This window comes from Octodon degus, unplaced genomic scaffold (assembly GCF_000260255.1).
Source record: "Octodon degus isolate 3935 unplaced genomic scaffold, OctDeg1.0 scaffold00079, whole genome shotgun sequence".
Lineage (NCBI taxonomy): Eukaryota > Metazoa > Chordata > Mammalia > Rodentia > Octodontidae > Octodon > Octodon degus.
The window spans coordinates 10222412-10246576 of record NW_004524655.1 but is presented as its reverse complement, the minus strand read 5'-3'; the positions used below and the strand labels follow the sequence as shown (position 1 = coordinate 10246576).

At 39.9% G+C, this 24165-nt stretch overlaps 1 protein-coding gene across 2 annotated transcripts in view; it reads left to right on the top strand.

Moving 5' to 3' along the window:
• Positions 1-24165, top strand: part of Specc1l (sperm antigen with calponin homology and coiled-coil domains 1 like) — a 199718-nt gene that overhangs the window by 42031 nt on the left and 133522 nt on the right. Inside the window, exons 1-2 of one of the 2 annotated variants that reach the window (XM_004636325.2) lie at positions 12577-12619; positions 18900-19089. In XM_004636325.2, the coding sequence (XP_004636382.1) occupies positions 18937-19089 (153 nt within the window). In that variant the 5' untranslated portion in view covers positions 12577-12619; positions 18900-18936. Of the gene's footprint in view, positions 1-12576; positions 12620-18899; positions 19090-24165 lie in introns of those variants that run through there. The other variant, XM_023720979.1, reaches the window with a different exon arrangement.

The following is a 24165-nucleotide window of genomic DNA, read 5'->3' as shown; positions in this document are numbered from 1 at the left end:
TGTGTATGTGACATGGGAAATGAAGTGCGTGAGATGGTTACTCTTAATTGTTTTTTTTAATTATTTATTTTTATTTATTACATTTATTTATTGTGTGTGTGTGTGTGTGGCCAGCTCAGCCCACCAGGGGGCAGGGCTGGCTGGCATGTGGTGCTGGGGGATCGAACCGCGGTCCCTGTGCTTTGCCAACCTTGTTTCAAGTAGGTGCTTTAGACCACTGAGCCATCTCTCCAGCCCTTAATTGTTGATGGTGGGTCCAGAGATGATTGGCAGGTGGGGTGACGACCTGGTGGGGGAGAACTACCCTGGATATGGTTGGCATCATCCAGTAAGGAGGATGGAACAGATGGAACAGAAGTTGAAAGAAGAGGAAATCCATCAGCACAGGCCATCTGAATCTGCTTTCTCGCTGCCATGAGGTGAATAGCCCTTCTGTCATGTTTCTGCCTTGTTTCTGGCTCCAAACCACTGGAGCTAGCTGGTCATGGACTATGAAACCTTGAGCCAAACTAAACATTTCCTTCTTTAATTAGGTCAACTTTCCCAGGGATTTCCATCATAGTGACAAAAAGCCAACATAGGGAAGGTGGGTTGGAATTGTGATGTGAAGGACTGTGGATCATTGCTAAGGTGTTTGACCTTGGGGAGTGATGTATTATCTGACAGGAAGATGACCTGGTAAGAAATCTCTCGTTACAGTGTTGGAGAAACAGTTGAAGTGAGGAATGCTTGAAGGCAGGGAAGGTTCAGGAGGCTGTAGTGGTTGACCTCTCCTGTGATGTTCAAAGAGGCCAAGATAGGCTTGCAGGGCCACTGGGTACAAGGAGAAACTGCTGGCAGATGTGGAAGTTCATTTGGGCTTCCAGAATCCTCTTCATTATTTACAAGTGGAAGGTAGAATACACCAGGTCTTCTATAGATTGATGGTGTCCTGTTGTGTTGTCCCATGTCCATGTGGTGTCCACCTCCCCTTCCCACCCCCGCATCTGCTCCTTGAGATGAGGAAGAAAATCTGGAGTGAACCATCTGTGAGCAACAAACATGGCTTTTGGAGTTCATCCATTACAGATCCCTGCTTTACTTGCACATTTGCCAGCTGTGGAAGTTTTGGGTTCACTCTACGTAGCTCTGATAATAACATTACATCTTATGCTAATGGAGGACTGAATGAAATGATATACACAGAATTTCCAGGACTGCAGTCAACTATCAGCATATAGCTGGCTTCCAGAGTTTAGTTTCTCTTTTACCTTTTTGCCAGTGAGGTTTCAAAGGATAAAACAGTTGATTCTGAATGGAGCTCTGCTTGTGCTGTGCTGGTCCAGCAGGGAACTGCAGGAGAGAGAGAGAGAGAGAGGGAGAAGGGGAGGGGGAAGGGGAAGGGGAGGGGGAGGGGGAGCGTTTAAGCTGTATAATTCTTTTTTTTGAGGGGAGGGGAGGTCTTCCTGTGTATTTGTTTAGTGGTATCCTGGTCTTTTCATACTCTGGGTCAGTATTTCCTCCCTCTTGCCTAGTTGTGACAACCAAAAATTCCTGCTTAAAATGCTGAATGTCCCTTGGTGTGCACAATTGCCCTTTACCCTCTTGAGTACTACTGCTTTGTACTCAATACTTGGAAGAAAAAATAGTTCATTTTAAATTCATTTTTAACCTAACCAAGGAAATGTTTGTTGAAAAATATTTTTAATAAACTGAATTTGAATTTAATATTTTAACTTGTTTAGTGTAAAGACTTCCCTGTGCCATTGTCAAAACAGATTCTCAAGTCTAAAATTTTTTTAAAATTTTATTTATTTATTTATTTGTGTGTGTGTGTGTGTGTGTGTGGCCAGCTCAGCCCACCAGGGGGCGGGGCTGGCTGGCATATGGTGCTGGGGGATTGAACCGTGGTCCCTGTGCTTTGCTAAGCTTGTTCTAAGTAGGTGTTTTAGACCACTGAGCCATCTCACCAGCCCTCAAGTCTAAAATTTTAAGCTATTTAAAAAAGCATTTTTTAAAAAATATTGCTACACTTGAATCAATGAAATACAAAAGAAAATGTTTCATTTTGTATTTTGGATCAGAATTTGTTACAAATGTTTAAGCAGATGTCTTTTAAAACATAGTTGGAGGGGCTGGAGAGATGGCTCAGTGGTCTAAAGCACCTACTTGGAGCAAGCTTAGCAAAGCACAGGGACCGACTGCGGTTCAATCCCCCAGCACCACATGCCAGCCAGCCCCGCCCCCTGGTGGGCTGAACTGGCCACACACACACACACACACACACACAATAATAATAAATTATATATATATATATATATATATCATAGTTGGAAGTTAATCCTGTGAATGCAGTATTGTGCAAGTTTGCAACTGCCTGCCAAAAGTCTGAGCATAAAGTCATGGGTTGAAGGGGCCCTGAAAAAATTCATTTTTCAAAAAATAAATATTCAGAAATCTTGGACGATGAGGAGTTGACCAGAGGGTACTCAGCATTTTTTGCACCCTGGTATTTTGAACTTTGGGAACCAATTTGTTTTGCACTAAATCTGGAGAAATAATTTATGTACCGATGCCAGATATTCTTTCAGGCTGTTCTTTTCCAATTTGTCATTTATCTGGAATGTTCAGAATTGTCAGTAGTTTAACAGCCTTTTCCCCAACTTGCATTAAAAAGAGAATCTCCAGAATTGGATCTTAGAGGTCTTGGTGTAAGATGAGGCTGCTTACTCTGTCTTTGTTACCCTCTGAAAAAGAGTTACATGGTTTTGTGTTTGAAAGATTCACAGAACTTCTCTTTGTTTCTAAATATTTTCTTGTAGGGCCGGCCAAATAGCTCAGCGGGTTAAAGTGCCTGCAAGCAGGCACAGAGGCTGGGGTTCTGTCCCTGGGCCTGCTGTGCTGGCCCTGGCCTGGGAGCATGCTGAGAGGGCCATTGAGACTGGGCGGGGTGGTGCGCCCCTGTAATCCCAGCATTTGGGAAGCTGTAAACAGGACAATTGCTACTAGTTTGATCTAGTAGTGAGACCCTTCCCTAAAAAAATACAGAAAAAATTTTTTTTCTTGCATTAAATCTTTTACAGTAATTGAGAGAAATCCTAAATTAACATGAGTAGGTTTTTCTGCGGCTAAAACAAGTGGAAATAACAGTTGTATGCCAGCTGTGGCAATTTAGTGAATTTAGTAAGACTCCCATATTTAAAAAAAAAAATAAATAAATAATGGGACCGGAGAGATGGCTCAGTGGAATAAGCGCTTCCCTGGCAAGCGCAAGGGCCTGAGTTCAATCCCCGGTTCCGCAAAAAAGAAAAAAATAAATAAAATAAGGAAAAAAGGCTGGGGATGCAGTTCAGTGCAAAGTCCTTGGGTTCACTTCATATTTCCCTGTCCCAGGTTTCTTGAGCACATATTTAAATAACCATTGCAACATTAACAGAAATGTCTCAGACTCCTCATTACTCAGCCTCTCACTTCTTCACAAAGCCAAATATTTGAAAAGTTTTTTTTTTTTTTTTTTTTTTTTAAGGAAAGAAAGATTTATTTAGCTTATAGTTACTGAAGGTTTCAGTCCATATTCAGCAACTCTTAAGGCAGAGGGGCACATGGCAGAGAGCAGCAGTTCATGGTGGACAAACGGCAACAGTGGCAGCAGGCAACAATGGCAATAGAGCTTGAAAAGTTTTTTTAATCTTTTTTTTTTTGGCAGAACCAGGAATTGAACTCAGGTCCTTGCGCTTGCCACTGAAGCGCTTATTCCACTGAGCCATCTCCCTGGCCCCTATCTTTTCTTTCCTACTCAGCTTTTCTCTCACTCTACTCCATTTTGACTTAAACCCTGTTCTTTATTGGATCGCACTAGTCCTGCTCACCTTCATTTCCTTGTCACTAAAGGGTCATTTGAGCACGGCTGATGAGTTCAACCTTTCTCCTTTGGCTTCATCTCTAACCTGGGCTGGGGATATAGCTCAGCGGCATAAGCATCTGCCTGGCAAGCACAAGGTCCTGAGTTCGATTATGGGTAACAGGAAAAAAAAAAATCTAAGCCCTTCCCCATGTGGCCAGGCAGAAAGCATGGACTTGTGAGGGCTGAAGTCAGACAGGTGCTGCTCATTCCTTTTGTGGCGAGAGGCCTTTAAAAGGCTATGCTTACCTGGAGTAAAGAACACTAGGGTGCAGTCTCTTCCAGGCTAGAGGTAAAAGCAGAGAACAGCTACCTCTGAAGGTCATCTTTTCTCACTCTACCATAATTGTATAACTTGCAACTATTGTGTTAAATATATTAAACAGGCTTTAAAAATAAGAAAATACTGTTACAATAAAAATAAACATTTAAAACTTTTATTTTTTGTTTATTTATTTATTTATTTTTGGTGCTGAGGACCAAACGCAGGGCCTTTTGCTCCCTAGGCAAGCACTGTACCAGTGAGTTAAATCCCCACCCAGCCTCCAAACAAGCATTTTAAAATTGTGTGTCCTTAGTCAGTAGGCATTGAAGTTTTTGAGCAATAGTGAATTCTTTTGTGTGGATTCAAACTAAGTGTTACACACTGGAAAAACCTTATTCCTCCTTCTCTCTCCTTTCTGTTTCTACATATACAGTGTTTTGGACATGACAAGGCTCAGACTCTCCCTCTGAGTAGTCCTTGCCTTCTTAATGGAGTCTCACTCCACTCAGTGGCTGGCTCAGTGCACCTGGGGGTAGTGCCAGGGTGGCATGTGGTGCAGGGGATAGAACCCTGGCCCCTGTACTTGCCTAAGCAGGTGCTCAGTCTGCTGAGCTATCTTGCCAGTCCTCCAACTTACTTTTAAGATGTACTTCCTTAATATAAGCTGTATGATTAAAAAAAAATTAGAAACCTGTGTGTGAGATAATTCAGTATAGGCTTAGTCTACTATATGTTGGTTTACTTAACCTTTTTTTTTTTTGAGACGGGATCTCATTATATAGGTTAGGTTGACCTTGAACCTACTATGTAGCCCAGGCTGACCTTAGTCTCTATAGTGCTGGGATTAAAGATGTGTACCACCATGCTTCCCTGGCATTAAAACATATTTTGCTGTTTGTTTTTGTTGTTGTTGTTGTTTTGTTTGTTTGGTGATTGGTAGGATGGATGATTTTGTGACATTGTTGTTGGTTTTGGTTCATTTAACATTGAATTGATTATTCCCCTGTGGCTTTGTCCTTGAATTATAATTTTTCCTTGACTGTGATTCCTTCTTCTTAGTATTTAAATCTGTTTGTGTGTGTGTGTGTGTGTGTGTAACTGAGGATTGAACTCAGGCCCTGTGCTCACCAGGCAAGCGTTTATTCTACTGAGCTATCTCCCTGGCCCCTAAATCTGTTCTTAATTTACAATTCTAATGTTATTCCTATGTTTTGAATATGGTTTGTGAAATAAGAGTTGACTATGTCACTGGCTAGTGTGGATCCTTGCTTCATTAGTAATCGAAATTAAAACAGGATTAAGTACAAAGTTACAGGAAAAAGATTTCATTGGAAAGAAAAAATAAAGGGGGTGGGGCACAGCTCTTGGTAAAAAGTCAAACATGTTCCATAACAAAGGAAAGTAGGAGAAGATAGTGAAAGGGCTTCAGTTTGAGGAAATGCAGGGTGCATCAGTTTGAAGAGTTGGATGAAACTGGCCCATTAATGAGGAAACAAGACCAGTTTTATTGGGTGCTCATGGGTTGGATCTAGTTGATCATAGTCTCAGTCTTCATTTCATAGTTTGAGGGGAAATGATCATGTTTGTTGGGGCAGTCTCAAACATCTGAGGCTCTGCTGGGATTCATGATGAGTAGGTGTAGGACAGTGGAGGTTTCTGGGCATTGCTTCATGTTCCTGTATATCTCTGATCTTTATATCCTCAGTCTTGAAGCAGGATTAGATAGGCTATATAAATTAGGGATAATGAACTTTGTTTAGGGGCTGAGGATGTGGCCCAGTGTTGAACTATGAGTAAAGCAAGATCCTGGATTTGATCCCCAGCACGAAAAAACAAATGTAAAAACCCAAAAGCCTTGTTTGCCAACCTTTAAATGGATATTTGCTAAGTGACTAACATGCCTATTGCAGAGCTGAGAAGGAATCTGACAGTTTTACAAAATGAAGGTTAATCCTTGTTCTACTTTTATTTACCTATTGAGCATTTGTAGGCCCAAGTGAAGAATCATAGATTTTTTTTTTTTTTTAATTTTTACAAAAACTGCTTTTTTCAATGCCTCACAAATCTTGCTTTTAATCAGTAGCAGGTTAAGGGTCCAGGAGTTTGTTCTCTGTCCCTATGGTGGTTTCTGAATGTGTATTTATTGAATGTATTTGTATTTCTTGGGTCAAAATCCTATACAGATATTTAGTAGAACATTGATAGGCATAAATCTTAACTAATAAGCAAGTTCATCTTTTAAAAAAATGAAATAAAGTTTTGAGTTTCTGAAAGTTTATAATCTACTATCTTTGCTTTGTAGAGTTAGGGTAATTTTCTTTTCTCAAGCTTATGTAGCTGGAACCAGACCTGGGACCACAGTCCTGTTCTCTTTATTATCATTACTGCAGACTCTCTACCATATATTTTTAGTATTTCCTCATATATAATTTTCAGTGGGAAAGAACTAGAGCTAGTGTTTGTTGAGATCTCTGTGCCATTTAGGTAAGTAGTAAGAAAAACAATCTTTAGTCATTCCTTATAAAGGGTTTCTCTCACAAAATGTCTTTTGAATTACTGCTCTTATTTTAATAAGGCATTAGTCATACCTAGAATATACAGTGTGTGCTTCTATGTTATTATGATAACTCACATTTATCTATGGGCTCTTTACTGTGAACTGCCACTCTGCCTAGAAGTTTAGGTTCATTATTTCATTTAATGCTATCAGCATCTTTATAAGTAGTACTATGCCCTTTATGTAGTATTATGAGCTCATCTTATGATGAGCTTTCCTCATCTTATGAGGAAACAGATATCAGTATGGTTAAGTAACTTTTGTCCCAGAGTACAGATTTGATTCTACTGGGTTAGGGCAGTCTGATGGATATTAGCTTTAATAATAATAAAAATAAATCATAGAGGTTTTAAAATATAAATTAAATTTAAGTCATTTAAAATAGCAGTACATTCTCTATAACAATGTGAATAATTGATTTTAATGACAGTGAGTAGGAGGAGTTTAAAGAAAAAAGTAGTGACAGTCATAATGTTGTTTGGTATGACTACAAAAGGGAGAGATGAAGGATGCCACTGATAGCTGCTAAAAAGGATTCCTGTCCCACAGTGCCTGGACTGGAGATGCCTCTGAGGGGCTAGTCTGAGAAAAATCCTTTGTATCTTCCAAGACAATCTAATTTTTACAATTCAGGCTGGATCCTTCTGGATGTAATATGAGAGTTAAGATAATTTCACAAAGGTACTTGAGGCATTATTTCTGAAAGTTGACTGGTGTATCTTTCATGGATGGATAATTGGAGAAGGTTAGGTTTCTGAATCACAGAAATAAATTGCCATCCCTGATCTTGGGTTGTTACAGCTGTTTTCTGACCTTTGAACTCTAATGAAATAACTTAGGTTATTAGGATGTAGTGATTTTCTTCTCATTGGTTTATAAGTGTTATTTTGTAAAAGAACTCCTGTTGTTTTTTGAGATAGGGTCTCACTGTGAGCCTTGAACTCCAGTGATCCTCTTGCCTCAGCCTCACCAGTCATGCAGCTACAGGTGTGCACAACTATTCCTGGCTTGAGAACTCTTATGTTTTTAACAGTTTCTTTTTATAGGTGAGGAAGTTTGTAAAGATATGAAGTGATTGATTTGCCCTTGGTAATACATCTTTTATGGCAATGGAGGAGCCGGAACTTAGGTCTCCTGATTTTTTTTTTTTTTTTTTAATGTATTTAGTACAGGGTCTACAGGGTCTCACTACACAGATTGGATCTGTAGTGATCTTCCTGTTTTTAGCATCCCAAGCACTGGGATTAGAGGTGTGTGCCACCAAGCCCAGTCTCAGTGTGGCTCAGCGTGCCCCAGGGGCGTGGCTGGCACATCACCCAGGGAATGTCTGCCTAAGCAGGTGCTTTAATCCTCTGAGCTATCTGGCTGGCCCTCTGTATGGCTTGCTTAAATCCAACTCTTCATTGTAGAAGAGGATACTGAATGGTCAGGGAACTGAGGTTGAAGCCAGCACTTATTAGGAGGGAGGCTAATGGAAAGTATCTCATCTGGGCATGGCAATTTAAACCTGTAATCCCAGCACTTGTGAGGCTGAGGCAGGAGGATCAAGAATTTAGGACCAACCTGAACTATGTAGCAAGTTTAGGGTTAGCTTGGGCTGTACAGGAGACCTTGTCTTGGTGCAGTGGTACATGCTTTTTAATCTTAGCTACTCAGGAAGCTGAGGCAGGATATTGAGTCTGAGCTTGGCATGGATGATTTATGAAGTCCCTTTCTGTCTCTGTCACTATGGTTATTGCTATCACTGTCACTATGTCTGTCTCTGTCTTTCTCTGTTTCTCTTTCTCTCTCTCTCACACACACACATGCATGCACACGCACACGCACAAGTGTTAGGTAACCCTGATCTCAGTATGAGCCTCTGATGACCTCAAGAAAAGCAGGCTTTTTTTTCCTTTTTTTGCGGAACCTGGGATTGAACTCAGGCCCTTCTGCTTGCCAGGCAAGCGCTTATTCTACTGAGCTATCTCTCCGGTCCAAGCAGGCCTTTAAAATAAATAAATAAATAAATAAATAAATAAATAAAGCATAATAGCAATTCAGGGTCTGGATGGAGGATACTGTATTCTGAGCTTGCCAGGGCAGCTCTGCTTGTATCTGTGCCCAGCTCTATAGTGCTCATGCCCTGTGATTATTATAGGCAGCTAAGCTAGGAATTAATAGACATAACAGGGATAGGCATAGGAGAAAGTCAGTGCAAAAGAAGAGAGCACACAGTAACTGGCTGGAATCATATCTGTTAAAGGCCAGGCATCAAGATGCAGCTGCAGTGATTAGTCCTACATGCCTCCCTGAGGGATAAAGAATAACTTGAGATTGTGCTGTGATTAGTATTGCCCGGTCCCAGTAAAATCTAAGTAGACATCAGTCACCTAGGTGGGTGACCAGAACATCCTGGTGAAGTCACCCAGGTGGGTGACCAGAGAGCATCTGGGTCCTGTCCTTTCCCTACAATGGCTTTGTTCTGTCCATGTACCTTTGCTACCATGGCTTACTTCCCTGTTAGATCAATATTAGCTGAATAGATACACTTGTAATCTTATGATTGATTGATTGTAGTTTGACCCATGTTGAACTTACTTTGAGACTTTGCTGTATAGATTATCCCTGACAGAGGGCCTCAGTGTCAGACTACTTTGGGGGCCCCTCACCTGTCAGGATATATCTCACAATAAATCTTTCCTACTGTTTGTCTCCATTGTACCTCTTTGATTTTGGGGGACATGAATTTATCATATATGACACCTAGGGAATATGGCTCAGTGGTAGAGCTCTTGCCTTGTGTGCACAAAGCCCTGGGTTCAGTTCCCAGCACCATCACCACCCCCACTGCATCTGTACTGAACACAGACCTTTTTCTTGGTTTTTGGTGTCTAAATGATATGTATAATAATTATATAGTATTTGCATTTTTTTAGGTATTGTGAATAATCTAGACATGATTTAAATTACAGAGGGTTTGTATAGATTCTCTGCAAATACTATTTTGCATATATGGGTCTTGAACACCTGCAAATTTTATTATTCATAGGGGTCCTGGTACTAAACACCCCACAATACTGTGGGATAATTATATTGTCCTATTCACATTCTTATATTCGTATATTTATCTATTTCCTTGCTCACAAGTTCCCATAGTTTTTGCCTTTCATTGTATAAAGAGTTGAGAGGGGCTGGGGAGATGGCTCAGTGGAATAAGCGCTTCCCTGGCAAGCGCAAGGGCCTGAGTTCAATCCCTGGTTCTGCAATAAATAAATAAATAAATAAGTAAATAAATAAATAAATAAAAAAGAGTTGAGCATTGATTGAATCAGTAATGAGTTGCTTATGACATTTTAGTAGTCAGGTTTTTTTTTTTTGTTTGTTTGTTTTTTTTTTTTTTTTTTTTTTTTTTTTGGGTGGAACCAGGGATTGAACTCAGGCCCTTGCGCTTGCCAGGGAAGCACTTATTCCACTGAGCCATCTCCCCGGTCCCGTAGTTAGATGTTGTTTTATTTTTTATTTATTTATTTTTTTTTGTGGAACCGGGGATTGAACTCAGGTCCTTGCGCTTGCCAGAGAAGCACTTATTCCACTGAGCCATCTCCCCAGCCCCGTCAGATGTTTTTAACTAGATTTTTTTTCCCCTTTGGTCAATGATATGGCATATGGGATAGTCTATAAATGGCTTTCAAGACATTTTTTGCTTTGTTTTTGGAACTGAGAATTGAACTCAGGACCTCACGCTTGCTTGCCAGGCACATGCTATGCTCTTGAGTTATATCCCTGGCTCCTACAAGACATTTTTTATTGTATGTAGTCTCATTTGATTTGAAATATGACTTCAGCATATGTGGAGGATAAGAAATGGCCCTATATTTGTTTTCCTTGGTAGGTTTTAATCATAAAATCTCCTGGTAGATGTAAAGGAAACATTGAAACTTTTTTTTTAATGTATTTGGTACAGGGTCTCACTATGCAGCTTGAACTCGTAGTGATCTTCCTGTTTTCAGGCTCCCCAGAGCTGGGATTACAGGTGTGTGCCACCACATCCATCTTGGTGGCCGGCGTGGCATGTGGTACCAGGTACTGAACTCCAGTCCCAGTGTTTGCCTAAGCAGGTGTTTAGTCCACTGAGCTATCTCACTGGTGCTAACACTGAAACTTTTTGTGTGGCTTTACATTGTAATTAGGTTTAGGCAGGGCTGTAAACCTGGAGCTGTAAATCCTGTCCTTGGAGAGTCAGCCCTGAGATACCTTATCAAAGGTTCTGGCCATCCAGACTACAGCCTTCTAAAATGGAGGGCTTATTTCTATTATGGGAATAGTTTGAGTTTCCATCCTGGCTAACAGATTACAAGTATTATTTTAAATGAAAAAGCAGTAAATATAATTAATGTGGTTATAGTTAAGAATTTTGCTTTTATAGCTCTAACTTAATACACATTGATCTAGGTCTGGAAATAAATTTTCTGCTTTAAAAAGGATGGTGTCTATATTAAATAACATGGTACTACCAGGCATGGTGGACGCACCTGTAATTCCAGCACTTGGGAGGCTGAGGCAGAATGACCAGTTTGAGGCCAGCGCAGGCTATGTAGTGAATTCAAGGCCAGCCTAAACTGCACAGTGAGACCATATCTAAAAAAACAAAAACCAAAAAACCTGGTACTTAATATATCTAAAAGGAAATTTTCAGTTAAAAATACTGTGCCAGCAGTGGGCTGGGCCTGTAGCTCTGGGATAGAGCAAGTGCTTAGCATGTATGCAGTCCTGGGTTCAATCCCTACTACCCTTCATCACCACCCCCGAAAAAAAAAATCCAACACTGATCCATAGAACAGGTAGATAAATCCAGAAGGGACAGATTGCACAGTATAGTTGCAGTGTTACTCTTTACTTACATTTTGTGAAGTGTTCCTTGAGATCAGAGTTGCGTATTTCTGGGAAGCTCTGTATATGAACATAGTTGACTTTTTTTCTCCCCAGTACAAAGGACTGAATTTAGAGCCTTTGTACTAAGTAGCATTTCCAGCCTTTTTTATTTTGTTTAAAAAATTTTGTTTTTGAGACGTCTTGAATGTTATTTTGTTTAAATTTTGAGACAAGATATCACTAAGTTACTCAGTTGGGCTTGAATTTACAGTCTCTTACCTCGGCCTCTCAGACAGGCATGGGCTCTTGTGAGGGGTCAGTGGCCCATGCAGTAGTGGTTACAACATAGAACATGGTGCCTACTGCTTGGGAGAGGCTTGAAGGGGAGCTTTAATGACTTTCTCTCTAATTTTGGGAGCAGTGCATCTGTGTTTTAAAGAAAAGAGTCCTTTGACAAATACTTATGACATCCTTCATGGATTATCTTCATGGATTATCATAGTTTGAGATTATTCTTAGCACCCAGGGATGGGATTCAACGTTTTATGAGACGAGCAAGTTTTTATTTTTATAAACTTTGATTTGGCCAGAGTGGAGCTGATTAAAGAGTGCTGATGAGATGCCCTGGAGTAAAGTTGGGTACAGGATAGGAGCAACTTTCACTTCATTCATGTTTGTTTTCAGTGTTTAAAGCTTGTGCTATCAGCTATGCTAGTCCCTTTTCTTCACTCTAAAATCTCTCACCAGAAGGCTCTAGGGAAGAGTGTTGGATGTTGATTCTCTTTTGACCAGGGTGGGATCCCAAGATCCACTTGTGAATTACAATCTTTTTTTTTTTTTTTTTTTTTTTTGCACCGGGAATTGGACTCAGGACCTTGTGCTTATGAGGTAGGCGCTGTGCTACTGAGCTATGCTTTTGTTGATCCTTGCTCTTTTTTTTTTTTTTTTTGAGACAGGATCTGGCATGAAGGTCAGACTGGCCTTCAACTCACTGTGTAGTCCAGGCTGGTCTTGAACTCCCAGTGAGCCTCCTGCCACAGCCTTCCAAGTACTAGGATTACAGGTATGTACCACTATAACCAAATAATCCTTGTTCTTAATAGGGATTGCTTTAGAAATTTTTTTTTTTTGTCACCCTGCTCCCCATTTGTAAAAGCATTTTTGGTTATCTCTGGTTTGTGGGTGTTCTTGGTATTTAATAGGTAGGGGCCATAGAATTCTAGATTCTATGAAAAATGGAACTTGTCCTGTGACTGTTCACAACATTAAGAATATCTTGCTGTAGACTGGGTGTGGTGGCACATGCCTGTAATCCCAGAGCTTGGGAGGCTGAAAACAGGAGGATCACTACGAGTCTGATCTATGTAGTGAGACCTTGTAGATCCTGTACTAAATACGTTAAAAAAAAAAAAAAAAAAAAAAAAAAAAAAAATTTAACAAAAAATTATAAAAAAAAAAAAAAAAAAAAAAAAAGAATATCTTGCTGAATAATTTATATAGATAAAACGAAACCTTTAAGCCTGGATTGCATTTCACAAAAAGCATTTTTATAAAGTAGTTAAATTTTTTATATAAATGGAGTTTATAGAGAATATAATTGCTATAAATATTGAGGGAAATTTAATTTTGTTTGTAGCTTTTTGATACTGTTTTTACTTTTTGGGACAGGGTCTTGCCATGTAATTCAGGTTGGCCTTGAATTCAATATGTAGCCCTGGCTGGCCTCAAACTCATAGTAGTCCTCTTACTTTGCCTGTTGAGTGCAGGGATGTTTGTAGTTTTCCAAGTATTAGGATTCCTCTTGAGAAACACAGCCAAAGGAGGTAGATATTATATAGAAAATATAAGTGTGTTTATTTATTATAAGGAATTGGGGGCACTGGGAAGATAGCTCAGCAGTCTAAGTTCCTGCCTGGCAAGTGCAAGGACCCAGGGTCTATCCTTGTTACTGCATGCTGTGCTGGCCCAGGAACCCTGGGCGTGCTGTGCCAGCCTTGAAATCAGGTGTGGTGGTGCACACCTGCAATCCCAGCGCTGGGCAGGCTGAGACAGGAGGATTACTATGAGTCTGAATGGCATAGTAAGACCCTGTACTCAGTAAATAAACAAAAAGAAAAAAAGAAAGGAATTGATGGGCTGTGGAGGTAGCTCAGAGGCAAAAGCACCTACCTGGCAGACACAAGGTCCCAAGTTCAATCCCTAGCCTCACATGCCACGACAGCTGCAGAACCCTGCGCATGGTGGCACATTCCTATAATCCCAGCCCAGCGCTCAGGAAGTTGAGATAGGATTGCTGCAAGTTCAAGACGAGCCTGCGGGCTATGAAAGTGAGCACAAGGTAAGCCCAAACTGCACAGCGAAGACTCTGTCTCCAAAAAAAGAAGAATTAGCTTATGTGATAATGGAGACTGAGAAAAGTCTCAGGATCTACATATGGCAAGCTAAAAACCCAGGAGAACTGATGTTATGTTTTATTCTGAGTCTGGAGGCCTGAGAAGTAGGAGAGCAAATGATGTAAATCTCAGTCTGGAAGTTTGCAGGCTCAAGACCCAGGAAAAACTGACATTTCAATGGGAGTTCAAAGGTAGGAGAGTTGTGATAGCTTAGTAGTCAGGAAGGAGGTGTTTCTTCTTACTCAGTTTTGTCCTATGCAGATCACTGTTTGAATGACAACCTACATTAGAGAGGTTAATCTGTTTTACTCAGCTTGTTGATTAAAATGTTAATTTAATCAATAAAATCTTCATAGACACAACCAGAATAATGTTAGGCCAGACAGTCGCATTACCACATAAAATTAACCATCACACTAAGAGTAGTTTACCTTTTAAGACAATTATCAGATAGCATTTATGATGATAATGTGGTAGCTGAATAGCCAGTACCACATAGCCAAATCAGGATTATTTGTATCTGCCAAATTCACCCTGTTAAATTTAGAATTGTAAGAGCTGGCTAGATAGCTCAGCGAACTAAAGCACCTGCTTAGGCAGAGTGCAGGAGCTGGCGTTCAATCCCTGGCATGCTGTGCTGGCCTAGCCCCCGGGGTGCCCTGAGACAGCGATTGAGACTGGGCCTGGTGGCATGCACCTGTAATCCCAGATTTTGGGAGGCTGAACACAGACATATCACTTCGAGTCCAATCTGTATAGTGAGACCCTATAGACCCTGTACTAAATACAAAAAAAAAAAAAAAAAAAAAAAAAAAAAAAAAATTAGAGTTGTAGATCACTATTTTACAGACCTTGATAAAATTTTATATATTGAATGATAAAATTTTGCATACTGAAATACATGTTTTTCTTAATCTTTTCTTTATGTATTCATTATTTGGTACAGGGTCTTGCTGTCTGCTTGGGCTGGTAGTGATCCTCCTGTCTCAGCCTCCCCAGCTCTGGGATTACAGGTGTGCACCACCACGCCCAATGAAATTCATGTTTATCATAACTTTTATTTTTATTATATTCTTGTTATATATATTTTTTAAGAAAAAAATACATATGTAATAAATTATCTCTGAATTTCATGCCAGGATAATAAAGGTATATTTTACATAGTTTTAGAGAAAGTGCTGTGATGTGTGAGAACTGCTGGTGTAACAGATCTCAACTTGCCAGCCTTGTGGCCCAGACTGCATCTCAGCGTTCTCATCAGTTTTGCTGTGCATGTGTCCTTTAGGACCTCTCCAAAATAATATCCTTGCTTGGTGTTTTAGGGCTGGGGTAGTTTCCCAAAATTCTTTTTTATGGTAGTTATTAGTTTAAAAATTATACCTTAATTGAATAAATTAATTTGTCATGTAGTTTACTCCCTTAAAATATAAAATTTAGCATTTCTATTGGGCATGGTGACCTATACCTGTAATTCCAGCACTCAGCAGGCTGAGTTAGCAGTATTGCTGTTTGAGGCCATCCTGGCTTATGTAGTAAGTCCAAGATTGTATATATCAAGACCCTATCTCCAAATTTTATTTTGTTTTACAGTTTTTTTAGTCTAGTCACAGAGTTGTATAACTAGTCTAATTTTGTATCATCCTAAAAGAAATCTAATACCCATTAGCAATCAGTCTGTATCCACCCCCACTCCTAATTCCTTGTAATCACTAATCTGCTTTCTCTATCTGCATGAGTTTGCTTAGTGTACATAAATTATATAAATGAAATCACATAATTGATCCCTAGCTTCTTCTAATGTCTTTTTAAGGTTTATCCATGTTGTATTATGTAACAATACTTTGATCCTTTTATTTTGGTGGTGCTGGGGAATGAACCCAGGGCCTTCACATGAAGTTGTATCTCCAGCCCTTCCATAAATTTAAAAAAAAAAAAAAATTCTTGGAGACAGGGTCTCACTATACTTTTCAGGCTGATCTTGAACTCAGCTGTAGCCTGGCAATAGTTTTAAATTTAAATTATGCAAAATCCAATTCTTCAGTCACACTAGCCACATTTTGACTGCTAAGTAGCCAATAAGTGGCTCCTAGTATCTGTCCTGTTAGCATATTTAGAGATACAGAATATTTTCATTATTGTTGTAAGTTCTGTTAAACAGTTCTGGCTTGGAAAGTGTCAGTTTGAGGCTGGACGTGGTGGCACATCCCTGTAATGCCAGCATTCAGAAAGCTGAGGCAGGAGGATTTTCATGAGTTTGAGGCCAGCCTGAAGTACTAGATGAGACCCTGTCTCAAAAGATAAACAAAAAATTCAATTTGATGGGGGCTGGAAGAGTAAGCAGAGAATGGTAATCTGATTGGTATAGTAGAAAGGAATTCAGTTATGAAATATTTGGAGGAGAAAAGAAACTTTGGGGAATCATTTACAGAGCACATGCATAAGTTGGCAAGTGGGAGATGAAGGCTCTTAGAACTTGATTTGATTTTTTTTTTTTTTTTTTAATGTTAGTACAGAGTCTTACTACACAGATTGGACTCATCATGATCCTCCTCTGTTTTCAGCCTCCCAAGAGCTGGGATTACAGGTGCACGACAACACCAGTCTCAATTGCTGTCTTGGCACGCCACAGGGGCAGGACTGGCATAGTGGGGATCCAACTGAGTCCCTGTGTCTGCCCTACGCATGTGCTTTAGTGTGCTGAGCTATCAGGCCCACCCCCTGATTTGATTTTTTAACAATACTTTAAGTTAGCAGATCTGATTTGTGTAATTTATTTTGTGAAAAAATCATAAATTTGACTGGCAGGGATCAGTATGACTGTGTATTTTGTCTGTTACTGGAAACTCCTTGAGTCTGTTTTGGTCATTTTCAATATTGTCTCGGAAGATGTGGGAAATAAATGGTAGAGCTGATGTAGAAGGAGTGCTTACTCTAGGCAGATTATGTAAATGAAAAAGAGTAGAAAGCAAAAGGTTTAAGAATGAATAGTTAATTTGATTATGTACATCATTTTCAAGAGATTCCTTGAAGTTTCACTGGGTATTGGCATGTTCCCTTTGCTTCTAAGGCTTTATTATGTTGAGGGAGGAGCAGGGCCCTCTTGCCCTGCCTCACTGTGCTGTGGTGATGTGTGATGGTGTGTGAAAGCAAGATAAAGCCCACTCTACATAAAATACTCAGCCTGTTGGAATGAGCCTTTTCTTTTCCAAACATACTATTTCACTTTTTTTTTTTTAAAAATGTAGTTAGTAGAGGGTCTAAAGGGTCTCACTAGTAGATCGGAAGATCGGACTCATAGTGGTCCTCCTGTTTGCAGCCTCCTAAGAGCTGGGATTACAGGTTACCACACCCAGTCTCAATTGCTGTCTGGGCGTGCCCTGGGGGATCGACTGCTTCTGCCTAAGCAGGTGCCTTAGTCCATGAACTATTTGGCCAGCCTTTTATTTCACTTTTTTTTGGCGGAACCAGGGATTGAACTCAGGCCCTTGTGCTTGCCAGGGAAGTGCTTATTCTGTTGAGCCATTTCCCCGGCCCCTATTTCACTTTTTAAAAAATCTTTTTTTATTTATTTGATACAGGGTCTCACTCTGCAGGTTGGACTCATAGTGATCCTCCTGTCTCAGCCTCCCCAGTGCTAGAATTGCAGGAGTGCACCACCACATGTGGTTCTGAAGCCAGCATAGCATGCGGTACTGGGGAGCGAACCTGGGTCCTTGCACTTGCCAGGCAGGCTCTTAGACCACCAAGCTACCTCCCCAGCTCTTTTTTTCATTTTTGTTAGTATGTAGATACCTTCGTAAAATAGATGAATTCTTATATTCAGTGTGGTGCCTTAGATTTATCCTATGTAAACTACCATACTTTCAAAATAGGCTTTTACTTGGTTAATTGTATCGCCCTGAACACAATGATCCAGTATGTCTTCCCAAAAATATTACTATAGAGACTACTTTTCTAGCTAACAAATATATTTAGGGGATTATCTAACTTCAGCTTTGTGCACTGCCAGTGTTATTCCAAACTTCCCTGGCTTGAAATAAAGTATGTATCACTTAGGTGAAAGAACTGTCATACTGTTTAAAACTTTATAGGGTAGTCTTATTTTCTGAACCACCAGTTGGGGACAGTGCTTTGATAAGGAATTTCTGTACCGCTTTAAAAAAAAAAAATCATTTATCTATCTATTTATTTGGTATAAGGTCTTGCTATGCAGCTTGAACTTCTAGTATTTCTCCTGTCTCAGCCTTCCCAGTGCTGGGATTACAGGCATGCACTTCCACATGCCAGCACAGCATGTCTGGGTCTGGTGTGGCATGTGGCACTGGGGACTGAACCCGGGTCCTTCCATTTGCCAGGCAGGCGCTTAGACTGCTGAGCTATCTCCCCAGCCCCTATATTGCTTCTTGATAAAAAAAAAATATGCTGTGCTGGAAAATACATTTAGATTCTGAATGTTGGTATTTCAGTGATATTCTGCCTGCTGAGGTGGGAATAATACAACAAATATTTGAAATTAGGGCATTTCTGTATATTTGTATCACCCCCAGATACCAGCAGACTGCTAGTTCCCAATTGCCAAGATGATTATTTTTCATTTAATGTTGAAGATAATGTTCACTGTGTTATACTTAATTCTACTAGAGAGGTTGGACATTCCTTTTATTCAGTGAACTAGAATGTACAAAATAATTTCAAATTAGTAATCGTTATGAAGAGTTGAAAATAGGAAGCATTGAAAATAGGGCATTTTTGTACTCAGTGAACTGGAATACACAACATAGTTTCAAATTAGTATTATTTGAGGAGGAAGCTGTTTCATTTGTTTTTTGTAGTGACAGCTGGCTTTCAAACATTTTTATCATAAAAATTTTCAAAAGTTCACAAAAAATCCTTCAAAAGCCTTTATTAAGAGCTGTTTTCCAATTTGTTGTTCTCCATTTCTTTTCACAGATTTGATTGTAAATGCATCATAAAGAGGCAGCCCAGAATGAAGAAAGCAAGCAGGAGTGTTGGCTCAGTGCCTAAAGTGTCTGCGACAAGTAAAACACAAACGGTAGAGAAAATTAAGCCTGAAAACAGCTCTTCAGCATCTACAGGAGGAAAATTTGTAAAATCTGGAACTGCAGCATTATTGTCAAAGGTATTAACAGTGGGAGTGTTTGACTATGTGAAGAATTTTAGGAGTAGAACATTTTAATATGATGTTGTTTGTTAAATGATCTTTTTTTTTTTTTTTTTTCAAGCTTTACCCTTGAATGGCACTGGCACCACATGGCCCTTTAAGAAACCTTACAGTGAGATGGCCTTAATTGGTGTTTTGATTGGTGTTTATAAATTAAACTAAGTGGCGTGTATATATAAAACAAGCAGTTGAGTGCCAGCATTGTGAGAAGGATTATGCTTATATGAACTGTGGTAAAGTCGTCAGAGAGCTTGTGGAGTAAAAGATGGAGGTGAGGCACAGATACAAGTAACTGAAACAGGGCTGGTGAGATGGCTCAGTGGTCTAAAGCACCTACTTAGAACAAGCTTAGCAAAGCACAAGGACCGCGGTTCAATCCCCCAGCACCACATGCCAGCCAGCCCCGCCCCCTGGTGGGCTCTGCTGGCCACACACACACAAACACACAAATAAATAAAATTAAAAAAAAAAAAAAACAACACAAGTAACTGAAACACACAGAAAATGTCAAATGCCTTGAGGGTGCAGTAGAATAGTGTCAAGAATTTCAGGAGGATATTTCAGTTTTGAGCCAAGTCTTGTTTTCTGAGACAGGATCTCACTATGTAGTTGAGGCTGGCCTTGAACTCACTATTGTAGCTGAGACTGGCCTCCAAGGGGATTTTAACTTACTGAGAGCGTAATAAGTTTTCTTTATACTCCTCAGAGACTGGCTTAATTCTTTTTTATATATAATAGTGGTTATTTAGACCATGAACTTCGGGAACAGATCTGGAGTCAGTATATGCTTCATAGGGTTGTGATCAAATGAGGGAATCTAGGGCTGGCCAGATAGCTCAGTAAACTAAGGCACCCCAGCATGCTGTGCCAGCCCCGCCCCTGGGGTGTGCTGAGACAGTGCTTGAGACTGGGCATGGTGGCGTGCGCCTGTCATCCCAGTGCTTGGGAGGCTGAAAACGAGTCTGAGCTGTGCAGTGGGACTCTATAGATCCTGTAGACCCTGTACTAAATACATTTTTAAAAAAAAGAAAAAGAAAAGAGGGAATTATGAAAATGGGTGATACAGGGCATGGCACAGAGCAAGTGCTTAGTAAATGACAATAATTATTGTCCCTTGGTAGAGATCAAACTGAGAGCCTTTCATGTTAGGCAAGCTCTGTGCTGCAGAGCTACATCTCTAGTACAAGGAGTAGCATTTTTATTAATTGGCCCTAGAAACTTTTCTGTGGTCTAAGGTTAAATCACCTGTGTAACATTTTGCCCACAGGCTGTTTTCACTGTGTGTTAGTTTGGGCCTTCCAAGAGGTAAGATTGCTCTGTGCCATTTTTCTGTTGGTTTAGTTTGTTGATGATGTTGATGTTCTCTGTTGTTGTCATTGCATAGAGATCTCTGTTTTTCCATCCTTTCTCAGTTGAAAAAAAAATTTTCTTTTTAGGTAGTACTGGAGATTGATCCCAGGGCCTTTGCACTGAGCTGCATTCCTCCATCCCTCTTTAGTTTTTATATTTTGAGACAGGATCTCATCAAGCTGCCCAGGCTAGGTTTGAACTTGTAATCCTCCTGCCTCAGCCTCCTAGAGAACTGCAGTCAAGGAGCATATCACTGCACACCAGCCAAAACTCATTTGTTTCATGCTTTGCTTGTCTTATATATGTGTTATTTTGAATAGAAACTTTGTGCAGAAAACCAGGCAGGACTGACTTTCTTTTGTTCATTGTTTTTTTTTTTTTTTCCTAGACAGAATCTTGCTGTTCTGGTCCAGGCTGGCCTTGAGCTCAAGGTGATCCTCCTGCCTCAGCCTCCTGAGTGCTGGGATTGTAGGCATACCCTACCATGCCCACTAGGAGGGAGTTTCTGCTAGTCTCATAAGGAGAAATAAAGCTAAACTGAAACATGTTCCATTCAAAAACCCTTTGCCTGAGAGTGCCTTAATTATTTTAAGAAGCACCTTATAAGAACAGCTGATAAGGGACTTCCTTATATGTGTGGAAAGGTCTAGCAAGAAATACTGGTTTTTCTATTCTAGGGTTATTGAAACTGAACTGAGACTTCATCCATGGGGTTGGAAGTCCCCCCATTTTCTCATTGCTACACCCCTAATAACCTATGAGATGTTATCCTGTGGCCTGGAGTATAATATCAGGAACAGACCTTTGCCTTACTGCCGTTAGTTTGAATCAACAACTTGAAGTATTTTCTTGGTGGTAATGCTGCCACTGTCATGTAAGATGGGCAGCATTTTCTGATCTAACTTGTTTCTCAGTTGCTGGGGCTGTCTTTAAAATGGAGTCCCTGTGTGACTGGTTGACCTGTTACTTGTGGGACTGGAAAAACAAGTCGAAACATTGGCGTCAGATGTACAGTACTACCATCCTTTTGTGGCCTCATCAGAGGCGGGCAGTGTCTAAAGATTTGCTATGGAATGTGCACTAAGCAGGCATGTTAGATTTTCTGAGGTGTGGATCTGTAGTTACTGGTAGTTTGATCTTGAACAGTGAGCACTTTTCCTTTGTAAAAAAGAATTATATATCAGCTCTTGCCAACACATGCCAGCTGTTCATACCTTTGACTCTGCTATATTGGCAACTTTGAGAGAGAGAGAGAGAGAGAGAGAGAGAGAGAGAGAGAGAGAGAGAGAGAGAGAGAGAGAGAGAGAGAAGTGGGGAGGGAGAGAGGGAGAGATAAAGCTATTTGGAAACATTTTGCCTAGACTACAGCAATTAGTTTCACTTAAGAGAAGAAAAAAGTCATATGAGTTAGAAATTGAAATAAGGAGAGAAAGAAAATTGTGTAATGAATAGAAAAATTTAAAACATTAAAGAATTTTGAGGGATTGGAGTATAGCTTAGTGGTCGATGCTTGCCTGATGCATGAAGCATCACATTTACTCTCTAGTACTGTGGAAAGGGGCGGGGGGGGGGGGACTAAGACTTAAGTCTTACTGTTTTGAGTTTTTATTTTTCATTGTTTCTCTGGCACATGATACTTCTTAGAACTTGAAATCCTATAACTGATGGAACACTGAGGATTAATTAGATGAACGCAGTATTCAGGTTTTAGTTATTTAGACATATGTGTGTACTCACCCATTGTTTTGTGGACACCCACAAACCTACATCTCATCACTGTACAGAATTCTCATTGGCAGGGTATAAGAATAATGCATTCCCCCCCCCCCCACTTATTTCATTTCAGAAATTGAGGCTAGGAAAAAAAAAAAAAGAAAAATTGAGGCTAGATAATTGAGGGTTTAGGAGAAAGGACATATTTGTTCCAGAGTACCTCACTGCTAATTGGAACTTTCATATATATAAAATGAAGCACAGTTGCTGTTCTTAGTGAGTTTTGAGGAGATTAGTCCCACTGTAAAATTCAGTTAACAGGGCTGGGGGCACAGCTGGCAGTAGAATACTTGGCCTAGAATGCATAAGGCCCTGAGTTCAATCCCAGCACGACGGACAAGTACACACACATGCGCGCACGTGCATGCATGTGCTAGGCATGTAAACAAAAAGAACATTCTGTCTCTCAAATTTGAAAGGTAAAATTTGAAAACTAATCTTGCTATTTGAAGTAAAGATGCAGAATAGGAAATTTAGACTTGACCTTGAGAATACTATGTTTTGTATGTGGACTATTTTTACTGAATGATTTCAGTTTTGCATCTGTCATTGAAAAGCAAGCTAGTGACTGGAGAGGTAGCTCAGAGGCATAAACACTTATCTGGCAAGTGGAAAGGCCTGAGTTGAATCCGAGGCCCTGCATGCTGTGTCAGCACCAAGACTGGGTGTGGTGGTGCACGCCTGTAATTCCAGCACTCAGAAGGTTAAGACAAGAGGATTACTATGAGTTCCAGATCAGCTTGGGGGCTACAAAAAAGTAAACACAAGGCCAGCCTGAACTGCATAGCAACACCCTGTCTCAAAAAAAGAAAAAGAAAAGCAGGCTAATCTGTTCCTTTGTCAGTTTATATCTTTGGACTGGATGGGGGATGTTAACATGTGGGAATACACGTGTGTTTGCCAAATGTTACAGCAAAAATTCAAAGAAACAGGGAAAAATAGCAACAAGCTTGCAAGTTGCTTAGTGTAAAAGACTAATTGTAAAGTACAGAGCTGGTTTTCTGTTTTTACTTTTTGTTGAAATACACTGTACATGCAAAGAAGTTCATGAAGCATAAGTATTGAGCTTGGCAGATCATTGCAAAGTGAATATATCCTGCAGCCACAACCCAAGTCATGTAGTATTCCTGCTCCTTAGAAATTACCCTAGTGTTCCAGCTTATCATTGCTCTTTGCATTTTCCCTAGGAATAACTATCATCTTAACATCTAACACCAGAAGTTAATTTTGCCAGTTTTGATCATGATACTCAATGAATGTAATCATAACTATGTTTTTTTTTTTTTTTTTTAATGTGTGACTGGTTTCTTATTTATACTGTCCCATGCAACAGTAATTCTTTCGTGTCTATTGCTAGTTGATAATCTCTGGGATGAATAATACAATTTATTCATCTCGTCTACTTTTTTTTTTTTTTTTTTTTGAACCAGGGATTGAACTCAGGCCCTGCGCTTGCCAGACAAGTGCTTATTCTACTGAGCTATCTCCCTGGTCCCATCTCGTCTACTATTGAAGGACTTTTGGAGTTTTCAGCCTTGTTAGGAACTTTCTTATACGTGTACATCCATTATGTTGGCCCTGGTGAAATTACTGGATCATAGGTTGTATATGTGTTGAGATTTAATAAATAAGACAGAAACTTTTCAAAGTCGTTACTGTTTATTCTCCTGGATGCTCCACATTGTCACCTGCAGTTAAATTAGTGGCTTTAATTTGTATTTACATTGTATTTATTTGTATTTGTATTTACATTGTTACAAGTGAGACTAGCATCTTTTCATTTCTTCTTCTTGTTTACATGTTCTGTTTTGATTTTGTTACTTTTGAGATGGGTTTTGCTAAGTTGTCCATTATGGCTTCAGAATCTTGGGCTTAAGGGTTCTTCTTACCCTGTTGAGTGCTTGAAGCTCT